The sequence below is a fragment of the Galendromus occidentalis genome, unplaced genomic scaffold, assembly GCF_000255335.2.
Source record: "Galendromus occidentalis unplaced genomic scaffold, Mocc_1.1 scf7180000075580, whole genome shotgun sequence".
In the NCBI taxonomy this organism is placed as follows: Eukaryota; Metazoa; Arthropoda; class Arachnida; order Mesostigmata; family Phytoseiidae; genus Galendromus; species Galendromus occidentalis.
This window is the reverse complement of record NW_003803570.1, coordinates 115,223-128,592: the sequence shown is the minus strand read 5'-3', so window position 1 is coordinate 128,592 and position 13,370 is coordinate 115,223. Positions and strand designations below refer to the sequence as shown.

At 50.7% G+C, this 13,370-nt stretch overlaps 2 protein-coding genes across 2 annotated transcripts; one reads left to right on the top strand and one right to left on the bottom strand.

Annotated features, from left to right (window-relative positions):
* The first annotated feature begins 3,417 nt into the window (after positions 1-3,417).
* Positions 3,418-5,310, top strand: LOC100900803 (uncharacterized). Its single transcript, XM_003737600.1, has 4 exons — positions 3,418-3,438; positions 3,560-3,761; positions 3,846-3,998; positions 4,115-5,310. The coding sequence occupies exons 1-4, from the start codon at positions 3,418-3,420 to the stop codon at positions 5,308-5,310; spliced, it is 1,572 nt and encodes a 523-aa protein (XP_003737648.1).
* Positions 5,311-10,656: 5,346 nt separating this feature from the next.
* On the bottom strand, positions 10,657-11,691 carry LOC100900660 (cAMP-dependent protein kinase, catalytic subunit-like). Its single transcript, XM_003737599.1, has one exon. It carries the CDS (start codon positions 11,689-11,691, stop codon positions 10,657-10,659), a length of 1,035 nt encoding a protein of 344 aa, XP_003737647.1.
* Between the last annotated feature and the right edge of the window lie 1,679 nt (positions 11,692-13,370).

The window sequence follows — 13,370 nt, the reverse complement described above, 5'->3', positions numbered from 1 at the left end:
TCCTGGATCATTCTCAGTTTCCATCATTCGAGCTTGCCTGTAGAACTCACGTTTTGGTTGTCAGTGTCATCTTATTGATTGTCTCATATTGCGCTCGGGGCTTCCGCGCATATGCAACGGCGTGAGACGGGGTGGGCGAGTTGGAATTGTACTCTCCTGACCCTGCTCCGCTGTTGAGCTAAGCTTCCGCCCGTAACTTTTCCTCGGCGTGATTCTTCAAGATCATGGATTCAGACATCCGCCCGACGATTCATTAGATCATGATTATTTTCGGAGAAGCATGCCGCACGGAAATATGCCTCTGTCGTGAGTGCACGTTGGATTTAATTCAGAATACTCATTCGTTTTCTCAAGGAGATAGAGAAGGAGATCATCCTCGGCGATCAATAGCATGGGACGCGCTCACAAGTATCCGTGCGCTGCGAGCGTGTGTCTAGATGCGGCGAAGTCCGCATGTAGAAACTCCGCTTCGGCTCGTGATGTTCTGTGGGAGAGGAAAAAACGCTTGATGCCGCGAGACGGCTCGGCTGAAGTTCCAAGTCAAGAAGAATTCAGCAGCTTGCTCGCAACTTTCACCGTGGCTTTCCTCCACAGTGGCTTCTCTGCCCTTGTGGTCACCCTCCGTGTAAGCATTGAAAGCGCTATCAGGGGCAGCTCCTCTCGAAAGAGACAATGAATATTCAGAGAGAATGACAATCCGATGTTCATGTGCAACCTATAAAACCTCATGTCATGATGGACGATGATCCTTCCCTCAGCAAATCTACATCAGTACCAGAGGACGCAATGTCTTCAACATTAGCTGGCTTATAGCGTACTTCATGAGGTTGTCAGTTGCTGTGGAGCTTCCCTTCCATCATATCCGGGCAGTCTTGACGCCGGAGATCGTTGGTCTCCTTGTCTACGAAGCAGTGAATTCGCATCGGAACCACAACGACAGTGGAGGCTTCCTTGAGTCTGACCGCCGAACGTGAGTTCTCGAATCTGAGATTTCTTCCACCTTACGACGTGTTTTCCTCGCTGAGAAATTCCCATGGTCAAATGGAGGTTCTCAAGCTCTTATTCCCTGACCAATGCCTCATCAAGGCGATTCGTGAATTGATATGCTCCGCGGATCAGTTCTGTTACAAGGAGGATGTTCTCCACATTTTGGGTAAGTGAGGTTGTTTCAAGGCTAGAATCGATCGACTGCAGGGATCTCGATCAATCTTGCTGATAAAGAGTACGATCAAAAATAATGGAGATCTTCAATCCAATTTTCCCCATTCAGCGCCCATAGTGCAAATGGAGGACCTCAGTCGCAGCCTGTTGTACTTCATACGGAAGCCGGAGGAGCCGAGGTTGGCTATCTTATCGGACGCGATTGCAGCGAACCATCACCTGATGATCCAGATGGACTGATGCGACCGGCTCCACGATATCCAATTGGACGTTCGCCAGCACCTGCAGTTGTAAGTACATTCTACATATATCTGTGCTTTCATCCGATATGAGGCTCTTATCTTAATAGTTGTGAGGACTTGAGCCGAGTACGTAGAGGGATACTCACATCGATCGTTCTCCGAAGGTTTGCGAATCGTGAGGTTATGGATAGCTGCAGCGTCGTACTACGAAACTTCCGAAATCATTGGTGAGTGCCCTCGGGGGGAATCTGAGGCTCTGATCCTGGAAATCAAGGGAGCAGTCACACTGAGTGTTTTCTCTGATTCCGTTTTCAGCGCATTTGTGAATCATTGCGTACTGACAATGATGCAGCACGTGGCCGTTGACCTAAATGATCCCGGAACTTTGCTAACACCCAAAACCCTCTGTTGTTTCGTGGAACTTAGCCACAGATTCAGATTCCAGAGGTGGGTCCGATCTCCCTTCCTACGGGATAAAAGAACCGCGCGCCCCAACAACTTGTTCAAGCCAGAGTTTTGTGCAGAGAATGCCGAAGATATCATGCGAAAAATCAGATGTCGCGAACCCTGCCGGTTTGCGCTCGGACGTCATACATGGTCGTAGAGCTCTTCGGAGGTCAGCATAAAACATATGATATTCTGCATGAAACTGATATAATCTTCCATAAGGAGGTTCAATAAATATATCACGGGACGGTGTACGGAGGACGGAAACCTGCAGTTACGCGCGGCGCATAACTTCGTCGTCGTGAGTTCGGTGATGGGTCGCCAGTCGCCATCATGGAACAGAGGTAGTTACTCGGGGTGATCGGACTCGCACGGAGGTCTACTCCGGGGTCCACGAATCATCCAGTCCACCGTCCGCCCTACCGTGCCATTTCAGGATCTTACAGTGTCTTCAATATCCATATGGTAGTCGGAGAGGTGCGAGACAACAGCTGATGAGCCATGTCGGGTGATGAGTGATGAGTCAGCAGAGATACCTGAGAGAAGACCGCCACCGCAACCAGCGTCGCTGAGCATGAAACTCGCGACAATTCCCCGGCTCTGCTCCACGCCTCCTCATCAAAAGTTCCCGCCGGCCTCAACGGAAGCTTTGAGGCTCGGTCGAGAATATGATCGGAGATGATCGTTGAGATTGCGTAACTCACCGGCGCCGGCGTAACTTAAGTCATGCTGAGGCGAAGATCATATGAATAGCTATGACCGAGGGGGACATTAGGCGTGATAGAATCAAGAACCTCAGGCTTGGTTAGCTGATTCGACTATTCAAGCGCGAAAATAATGCGTTTGCAAATTGGTAAGTCGCCTGCACAACGCAGACGCCTTTATCGGCCTTGACCGTGGCTCCAAATAGCTGTGACATCCGAAGATTTTGATTAAAATCCTCCAGGGGAAATCTTATCGACCCTATTCTCGAAGCGCTTATTCTTGACTTGAATGTGGGAGAAATGGTTGACTTGAACAGGGGAGAGAACTCATACCAAGGCGCGCATTGTTTTGGGAACGGCGGAATCAGCTTGTCCGCGGCGATAAGATCTTGTGCACGCACATCGGATCTCCGCCGGGAAACAAGGTGATTTTCTCGCTCCCGGTTGGAAGACTCCGACTAGCGGATCCCATATCCGCATAGTGTACGATCATTGCTCATGTGAGTGAGTGAGAGGAAAAATGAATACGGATCCCGTGACTCATTGAGAGTGCTATCGGGATGATCTATTGACGACCACCGTGTCAGCGAGAGTACTTCCAGAAAACTTTATGAGATCTGACTATCGAAGTGAGATGAGCTTCGGAGAGCCGGGCTCCTCCTAGTGTCTAACAGGAGAGACCAAAACTATGAACTGGGCCTGGTCTCTTGCGAACATGTTTGGTCCTCACTAGGAGAGAAGCCATACCCAATAATCACTCGACAATATGATCGGTAGAACGATGCACCCGCGAGAAAACATCGAATTGACTTCCAGGTCGGCGCAGACCATCCCGCTCGGACAGTTCCCTGAGAGGATTTGAGATGGACAGCCTTCCCGACGAAGTTGGTGTGATTCATTGTCATCTTCTTCTCCACCGGGATTCTCCCTCCTTATACATATAGGATTGAGTAGAGCTCATTGTCTTTCTCAAAGCAAATTACTGAGCTCTCCATGACCTTCCAGATACTGACAGGAATGCTATTGGTGATGGAACCATCGGAGCGACTCGGGAAAGCTCGGGTCTGCCGGAGGATGGCGCGCCTGGTTTCTTCCTACAGGTTATTGGAGGATGTCCGGCTCGTGATCCGAGGGAAGAACATGGCGAAAGTCACATCGGTGGTGTTGAGGAATCGGCGCTCATATAGCAACCTTGCATTTTTGAAGGGTGAGGCGCGTTCGGCGCGGAACCTCTGAGGCTGAGCATCGGGAATGCGACGCTCTTGCTACACGGATATACCCTATATTCCAGCCGATCTCGACGAATGCGACTTCGAATTCTGGGAACGCTTCGGTAGAAACCTTCGCGACCTGCAACTCATCAAATGCACATGGTCGACCCAGATATTCTATTCGATTATACGACAGTGCCCGAACCTACAGTCTCTGATGTTCTTGGATCGAGGTTTGTGGAATCTCTGGATCATCTTACACAATCGGGCCCCACGGAGACGGGAGCAAATGATGATCGTCGTGACAGCTCGGAGAAATGAGAATATTCAGGGTCGGTCCGATTTTTAGGATTGAATCATTTAGAAACCGCTCAAATATTCGAGCTTCCGAGGGAGGTCAGCCCCGGGGAACTCCGCGATGCGTTCCAGAATGTTCGCCATCTCTCTCCAAGAGCTATCATGTCGAATGAAACATTCAACCGTTTGTTGGACGCGATGCCGAACTTGACGTCAATTTCCACTTGCGAATCTGACGAGAAGACCCATTCGTTGACAAGAGGACCGGAGAACCCGGATTTGTTTCCCCTAGCGCTCCTGGATGATCACCTCATAATGGACATGGCTAAGAAACTCTCAGGACGTCTACGGGAACTCCGATTGGGATGCAGCAAAAACCTCACGAGCCGGGCTTATGCCGCCATCAGCACCCTGACCAGATTGAGAGTCCTGACCATTGAGTCAGTCCGTTCTCTCGACGATTATTATCTGTCACAGATCATACGGAGCGCTCCTGATCTGGAATATTTATCGGTGAAGGTGTTAACGAACCGCGTATCTGGCTCGAGTCTCTTCTACCTTTCGGAACTCAAGAAACTGCGCCGCCTGTGCCTCGACTGTAGCAACATACAACCTCAGTCACAGCGTTACCTCGTCAGAATCCCGAGTCTTCGGAATCTCAGATTGATTGGATGCAATTTTGCGCATACTTTCGAAACCCTGGAGAGCATTGCAAGCAACGGCAACCTCCGATCCTTGCGCTTCACTGATTGCGTCTTCGACCCCGCGTGGTTCGATGTGATTATTGAGAAAGTGAAAGGTTTGGATGAGCTCCACATCGAAGGAATCGACGTACTGACGGATGCGCATGTGAGCAAAATTCTCGCACTGAAAAAACTCCGACACTTGATCCTGTGGGGACCTCGGGTGGCAGGCCCCGAACAGAGAGCGGTGCCCGAAGAGGAGGTTGCCCAGCTTCTGAGAGACGTTGAGCCTGCTGACACTAGAGACCAAATAGGCTGCCTGATTCTCCTCGAGCTCTATTTTTGCCGCAAAATTACCGACGTGGGTCTGATTTCCCTTTTTGGCGGTCAGCCCTTCCTGCAGAAAATCGCGATCGTTTCATGCTCGTCGATAACAGATAGGAGTCTGATAGCGCTGCAGACTTCTTGCCCCGATCTCGACCAACTTTCGGCTGGACCCTTCGCCGAGGGCGCAACGAGTGGCTTCGCTCTTCACCGACCATCGGTTCGAGTCTCTAGGCTGTGACAAATTCAAAAAGACTTGAGCACGGCTTCCTGAGACATCTTTAGGTCATCTCCAAATGCATTCGCTTACGAAAGAGCTGTCTCTGACTGGGACATGTATATATATGAATAAAGGCATGATTCCACAGAGCACCTGTCCTCTCATTACAATTCCTTCCCGAAAGCGGACGGATCGCGGTATGCTCAGTCCCGGGCGCATCTCGTGGTCGCGTTTCTCGCGAGCAGAGGATCGCGCGCTCTCATATAGAGCGCACCCAGGTAACGCTCCTGGAACCCCTTTCAGAAATCCATCGGAAGAATGAGGTGAGCTCGAATGGCGGAATGGATAGGAAAATCTTTGGGATCTGCGTGATCTCCAGTCAGGAAGATGAAATCAAGACCCTTGAATTATCGCATGAGATTCGTCGTCTTTATGCTTAACGTGCTCGAATATTATAATTATATAATACAGCAGAGGTGTCTCGAGTTTCGAACCATCGTGCACTGAAGGGTTGAGCATCAATTCATACCTCCGCAAGCTACCGCTTTCTATCAGTTTCTAGACATTGTTAAGATGATCGAGGTGCTAACTTTCTTCGGAGGGGGTTTCCGGGGTCAATATACAAGGGTAGATCTCAGGTTGACGAGGCGAGCTCGGCTCAAGTCCATCGGTGCGAGAACTCTAGGGGTGGCTGAGGAATTCCGGAACGGCGATGAGATGCTATAGAACGGGCTCCGAAACTTTTCGAGACGAAGAGCGGGAAGATCCCCCATATTTCTATTTCGAAGCGTCCCGGGCTGAGCACGATTTCGGAATCTCGAGATAATCAAAATCTTAGGAGTCTTAGGAGCTCGGGGGGTTCCAAGCCCGAAGAAACGATTCTTCCCGACCTCCCGGTACAGGGCTCCGGGGCGAATTCGCTAGGAATCATCTTCGACAATCTCCCGGAGCCTGATGCCGAAATGTCCTGCCCTGAAAGCGCGGACGAAGATGCGGGAGAGTCCAATTCGTCTCCGGGATCCGACAGGACTCAAGGAGACCCAGAGGATTTCAGAGGAAGATATAAGAGGATGCTACTCCGCGGGCTCTCCCAGAGGATGTCGAAGGCTCGTGCGCCGGTGCCTGCTAACTTTGAAGTTGCGGCGGTGATAGGTCTCAACAATAAACATTTGCTTCGATGACAATTATTGTTTTCTTCAACTCGGAGACCGGTCCCGTTGCAAAGATGACTGTATGTGTACTCACCCTTGGCACCAGACACAATGAGATTGTTGCAGTTATTCATTTCGTGGAAAGCCGACGAGAAATGATTCGATTGGAGAATCCGAGTTTCAAAGGCTTGCGTTGTCGGGACTCAAGCACATTGTCGAGCCGCATCGCGGTGTCTGCTCCGGCGGTCGCGAACGACGCGACAGCTCGATCTAAAGTCCGTGAGGATCGACTCCATTAACACCGCTCACTCGCGCCCGCAGCCCGGCTCAGATATACGAATCCTGCTTCCCATAGCGAGTCAATTTTGGACAGTTTCCGTCTCAGCAGAAAATCCGACCTCGAGGAATCGGAACACCATACCCCCCGTGACGACTTTGAACCCGGGACCTCTAGATCTTGACTAGAAGTTTTCCGCCAGCATAACGGGGAGCGCTCGAGAGCCTCCCGCGAGGTCGCTCCTATGCGAGTCGGATGATATGGTCCCGCTAGGAAACACTGCCCCATCTCCGTATACCTGAACCAGTCCTAGTCGATCCCCCTCATGTGCCTCCTGAATGAGGGAGCATTCGAAAAATAGACGAGTCACATCTCTACTCTCGAATGATTACTTTGATCGTGAACGATTTGCAAGCGGGAGTTCAATCGGGAAGAGCGCAAGAACGTGTTCTGAGGGCTCACGAGCCCCTCCCGCACGCTTCATATCCGCGACGAAGATGTCCTGTGAGCAGTGGCGTAGCGTGCCTCGATGGTACCTGGGCCTGATTCCTGAAATTCCTTGCCGGGACCTCGACATGATGCCCCCGCCCCTCAGTTTTTTTTGGAAAATCTCCCAAATCCGTCATTCCACGGTCTGGATACCGATGAAAGTCAATCTAACGTAAGTCTTCATTCATTACGACCGAGCCTCGAGGAAAATTTGGCTTCCTGGGACTCCTATCGAGCATTCCTCCGGAGCAGTGATGCCCGGGGCGGACCGCCCCACCGCCCCGCCTCGCTGCGCCACTGCCTGTGAGATCTTGGAGCCTGTAGGTCTTACGAGCGAACATCTCGCGGAGGCTTATTGGTGGCACATAATGATGCGGTCAATTCGGAGGCTGAGAACGGATGGGGTCCCCTATCATTCCGCTTTAGATGCGTCCTCATCCGAGCCAAATTTCGGAATCCCGAGAAGATTCCGATCTTGAGGATGATTAAGCCGACCATTAGCCCGTGACGCCCTAGCTCTAACCCCAGCCCAGACCGATTCAGAAAACCATCTCAAGTCTACCCTCACCCGCTCGCAGAGGGTCGTGAAGTGCCATATATACCGACTCCGAAGGTGAAAAAGTATCATAAGTCTCGAAACCGCAGAGAAGAAACTTCGAAGACCAGGCATGGTGAGATTTCGGTGGAGTTTTCCGCGACGCTGGGCTGGTGTGGAGAGGCCTTTTTCGAAAAAGATCCTGCGAACATTCTGCATAATATACTAACATGATCCATCTACCTTCCAGGCAAACATGATGCAGTTACCCAAGTCACGCTCACCGTGGACTTACTCATTCGGGACCCCTGCTCAGAAGCGGAAAGACGGTCCTCAAGTCGAGCCTCTCGAAGAGGGCAAACGTCCCCGGAACTCGCCCGAAACCGTGTCGGAAGAAGTGATTCCTATGGACCACCCATCGCGCGTCTCCAGAGCGAATGCGCTCGGAATTTTTTTCCACGATTCACCAGAGCCTGAAGCTGAGCAGCCCTGCTCTGAGAGCGCGGACGAGGAGATGGAGGAGGTCATTTATACCGAACCCGGCCCGTCTCGGGGATTCATCAGGTCTCGTGCAATCCCCGGAGACGTCAGGGCGAATCACAAGAAGGCAATATTCCAAGGGCTTGCGCAAAGGACGTCAAAAAGCCAGGCTTCCGGGGCTTCTAATTTTTGGCAGTGAATTTCGCTTTCATTAATAAACTCTTCCCGTGACTACATTGATCGCTGTTGCTCATCCTCTCCGGATCGCTCTCGTAAGCAAGAACTCGAGCAAGAGCATCAGTCGATCTGGCTGTATGCATTGCTCAATGAGAAAAATGCCCTTCATCCGCAGAAGGCCTAATGCAGTCTTAGTTATTCGAGAGGCGTCTTCATCTTTCATTTTGACTCTTTGCTTCTTTCTGACGAGAGGGTATGTTGCTATCAGAAGCCGACCCAATCCGAAATATTGGACCGCGGACTTTGGTGCGCGGCGAATGTCTTCTGCGACCTCCGGAAACCACTTGCTCCATTTACCGAATCTGGCGTGCTCGGATCAGCGCTGACACTATCGATCAGAAGCGACGCTAGAACGTCGCATCCTTGGTCATTGAGAAGCTTTCTTATTCACTACTCATTACCACGGTATGTCTTTCGCCCGGCATAAATGATTTTTCCATCTGTGCGGAGATTCTCTCAGACCCCAAGAAACTAGGAGGTCGAGTACTAAACGTTCTGATAGTGGAGTGGTCAGAGCGGTCTCTTCATAGATTACATTCTGATGTAGGTCCACTACGCTGCACTATCCGATTTCGGTTCAGGGCGATGGTGGGCTCGAATCTCCGCGAGGCGGCGTCTCCAGACGGTAGAGTCTAAGGGAGAGGAAACCCAGAGGGAACTCAGGATGGTGGCCTCGTCGAGAATGCCATGGTTCTCAAATGAATCATCATCTTTCCCTCCAGGACAACGGTGGCTGAGCTCTGCGCACCCCGCAATCTGGCCGAGTTGGCGACCGATCTCACGCTCACGGGTAATCGTGATTCCGCCCTCTCGGGCGACCGATATTCATTGACTTCTCGAACCCCGAGAACTCGCACGGGAGGAGCTACCGCCCCGAATTCCTTAGCAGATGACCATAGAGCGAAATCGCTCGGAATTTCGGCTAGGAACCCACGATGATTCGCTCGAGGCTAGACATGAGCAATTCTAGCCTAGACGTGAAAGAGATTCAACTCGAAAGATTATACCCCCCGAGTTCCATCGGCTTTCACGCTAGCCAAGGTGTCGGGAGAGTTCCGGGACAATATCATCCTGCGCTCCCGCGGGAAATCTCGCTTGAAGGCCCGCGTTGACTGTTGACTGTGCGGCAGAAAAATCCGATACGTTGGGACTCAAGAATATCTTCTGGCAGTACTTTCGGTGTGGGTTGATCCTGAATGGAACTTCGTGGATTTCAACAAGATTCGATGAACCCTTACAGATATCAGCGGGGCCTCCGCCGAAGGCTCTCATGATTCGCTCAAGGCGGGTATTGATCTCGAGATTCTCTCCCAGAAAAGTTCCAGAGCAGACTTCATCCGTGGAAGTCAGCACGAGATATATGACGAAGTACGAGTTATTCGCACTCCGCCGACAAGGGATCCTGCGGGCTTCGGGAGACATGTGCCAGGTGGGCGGATATCCGGCCAGTGTCATAATTCGATGCCAGGATCTTCGCCTCCAATCGATAGATCCTCTAGCCGCTAGAGCCTGCATTTCAGCGGGAGGGAGGTGAGTCTTCTTGATAAACATATGCTGAACATCTGGCTCCCATTCCCATCGACTTCCTTCAGAGGATCCTCCATGCACGACCCAAACCCATTTCTTGGAACGGCCGCCAGCTTTCCATGAGGATAAAATCGAACATTCCCCCGGGGGATGCTACCGAAGTGCACAAGGCTAGTCTGCCGGCTTTTAGCTTGGGATCAGGATGAGTCCAGAGCTGTTCGCCATTTCCGTGACGGTTGCGACAGCTCCTAATCGACTCGAGTCGGGCCGTAGCTTACCGATGGCCGGCTTGACTGGCAGTCGCCTTTTCTCTCGGGATCGCGGGCGGCTCTCCCGATGCCGAAACCTTCCTCCACCCTCCGGGAGATTGTTTACCCGAATCAAGAGGGGGAACTGGGCTCCTTCGGCGAACCTCTCACGGGCTCGAGTCCTTCCCTTCACTTCCATTGAGGTGAAGCATTCGCGTTCCCGGATTAAGATTCTCACCGTCCGCGAGGGCTCGGGAAAGGAAGGAGAACACGTAGAGCGCTAAATTTTATTATGATCGCCACCTCCCGAGTTTATACGCATTCGGCCGCGTAGGGACTCTGTCAGAGCAGTCTCGATGAGGCACAGATGTTCTCCGGATGAATTCTTCCCTTCAATGGCCATACTCGGACCTCCGAGAAGAGTCAGAATTCGAAGAAATCCGGGTCTGCAAGACGCTCACTGCTCGGTGGTATCCTGAATACAACAACATGCGTCGTCGTGATCGGGGGTGGCAAGCGGTCTTCTTCAAGTATCGTGAAATCGGGGTCGAAGTATATGCGACAGTAATCAATGTCTCCGAACCACGCGTGGTACTTCACGTCCCGACTGCCGTCCTTGAAGATACCGAGCCTCTTCGTATGGTCTCTCTCCAGTATTTTGGTCAAGAAATCTTTCGCGTCTTCAGTCAGGGAGCAATATTTCGGATGGCGGAAAGCCTCTTGAATTTTTTCCGCTACTTGCTCATCTGTGTCTCCGCGGCTGAATGGGACCCCGGGGAAGGGATATTGCGACACCAGCATGTAGTACATCATTACGCCCAGGGCCCACCAATCAACCGCTTCATTGTGAGGTATTCTTCTGTACATCTCTGGCGATATGTAATTTATGCTCCCAGTGACAAACGTCATGTTCGGCCTAGCGAATCTCGAAACACCGAAATCGCTGAGCTTCAGGCGACCTTTAGGGAAGATCAGAAAATTTTCGGGCTTCACGTCGTGATGGATAATGTTGCAAGCGTGAACATATTCGAGCGCGAGAATCGCTTGCGCCACATATTTCTTGCAGATATCCTCTGGCATATCCTTCTTCACGCCCATCTGGTCTTTCATAGCCCTCCCGAGATCGCCGAAAGGGGAAAAATCGAGAATCAAGAAGGTTTTATCAACGTCTTTACTCGTGAAATGAATTTGGATTATGCAGGGATGACTCATCGCCCGGAGCAGGTTCTTCTCGAAAAGCGAGAGCTCCACAATGTCCCATGGCTGAGCCTTGGCTGCGTAAACTTGTCCTTGTATTCTAACTTTGTAAATTTCTCCAAAGCTACCCGAGCCAACCTCGCCGTCGAAAGTGATCTTCGTAATGCTGACTTTCGGACATGAACCATCATTGAATTTTGCTGCGAAATTCTCGCCCGCGAGATTGATAAATTTTGTATACTCTTCTCTCCGCGCATGCATCGTTTTCTCCCGAAATGGCGGAGGTCCGCTCTGACGATACGGAAGGATTCTGTACAGGCTTTCTTCATCGAGATAGGTAGCGAACCATCTCCAGCTCAAACAGATGCCTGGAGGCAACTTAAAAGTGATACTCTATGAGCCTGCACAGGAGCTTCAGTTTGGAGCCTCGGAGAAGGACGCCAATTCTGAATCATGAGGTCGGAACTCGGAACTCTGGACCAGAAACTGTCGGACTCCAGAGAACAGCGCTGCCGTACGAGGCTCTCATATGTTTGAGTGGACTTTCATGAGGAGACCAGATCCAGGCTCTTTTCGCGAAGGATCGGGGTCATCGTACCGCCTCTAGACACACGTACCACCACATCCGAAAGTATGGTCTGGGTATGGGTATGGATGCCTCATCAGAAGGGAAAACCAGAATCGATATGAACGTCCCAAGCGTAAGATCGCCATGCTTTTATTCAACCGACTTTTCTTCTTATCCTAGTCCATTATTCAAAATGTTTCCAGCACGGTAAATTAAAGGTACAGTCTCTCCTCGTGCCGACCGCGTAAACGACGGCTGCTATCACATCGTCATCAGCGACATTTTAAATTAACGAAACTCAACTTATCATTGAAGCACGCTTTGCTCCCTCCGATTGTAATCACTATGCTCATGTTGTAGTGTATGTGTGCTTGCTCTAACGACCTTCACCATCACGTCAGAAGTATTACTCGTTCAATATATCAACACATATGTCGGTTTCGGTCTCCCGCATCCGCGCTTTGTTTACAGCACTAAATTTTTACTCTATGGTCGAAGGAAATGTAGGAGCGGCAGTCGCTCTCAACCTAGCTAAAACACCGCTCAACTAAGTGGACCATGAAGGACATTCGCAGAGAGCCGTCCAGGACAGTATTCCAGTATTACATTGACATTCCTCGCGCCAATTTTCGCGCAGTCTCGGAACGTTGCTTGTGTCTCTAGAATGTACAGTGCACTACGTCGATAGGAATAGTGTGAGCGAGCGAGCACAAAAGCTTTTCACGTAGGTAAATACTGGTGGGAAAAACTCATCGAAAACGAAAGAAACGGGTCACTCAGTCGAGAACTCAACCGGTCGCAACGGCCAAAGAAAATATCGCCGGCGAGAGGTCGCTTGTTCTTGGTGATTAGTCTACGTTTGGGATCACGCTACGAGTTTTCGGGTGTGGGCACATTGGTACGATTGTATTCTTCGTATATATTTCCCTTTTTTTTCTTCGGAGTCACACTGCGGGGAGACAATTCTCGCCATGAATGAAATATTGAATAGAAATGGATGCCTTCACTTCGAATTGAACCTAAAAGTGCAACAAAAACGAGGAAGCCTAAATTGCCATATCGATGCGTAAGTAAATTGCGCTACTGTCTCCTCCACTCACTTCATCAGCATGAACTCTCGAGTCTATATGACGACGTCTTGCGTCCGAATATCGATGCTTAGAGGAATCGTTGTCATTACCACCGCAACATCGATTCCGAAAAGTGTACAAACGGTCGGCGGTAGCGATCGGAAACAAATATTTGATAGGCATAAGAGCGCAGCGCACCTTGCTTCCGAAGGCTTAATCGAAAATCACCGAGGACCTCAGTCTCCTCAATTGTTAAAAGAGCTCTCCTATGAGCCTGAGAGAATTTCACTGAGAGCTGTTCC

Coding starts and splice junctions, on each gene's coding strand:
- LOC100900803 (XM_003737600.1), top strand. CDS start 3,418: ATGGACAGCCTTCCCGACGAA. Junction 3,439..3,559: donor TGGACAGCCTTCCCGACGAA/GTTGGTGTGATT, acceptor ATGACCTTCCAG/ATACTGACAGGAATGCTATT. Junction 3,762..3,845: donor CAACCTTGCATTTTTGAAGG/GTGAGGCGCGTT, acceptor CCTATATTCCAG/CCGATCTCGACGAATGCGAC.
- LOC100900660 (XM_003737599.1), bottom strand. CDS start 11,691: ATGCATGCGCGGAGAGAAGAGTATACAAAATTTATCAATCTCGCGGGC.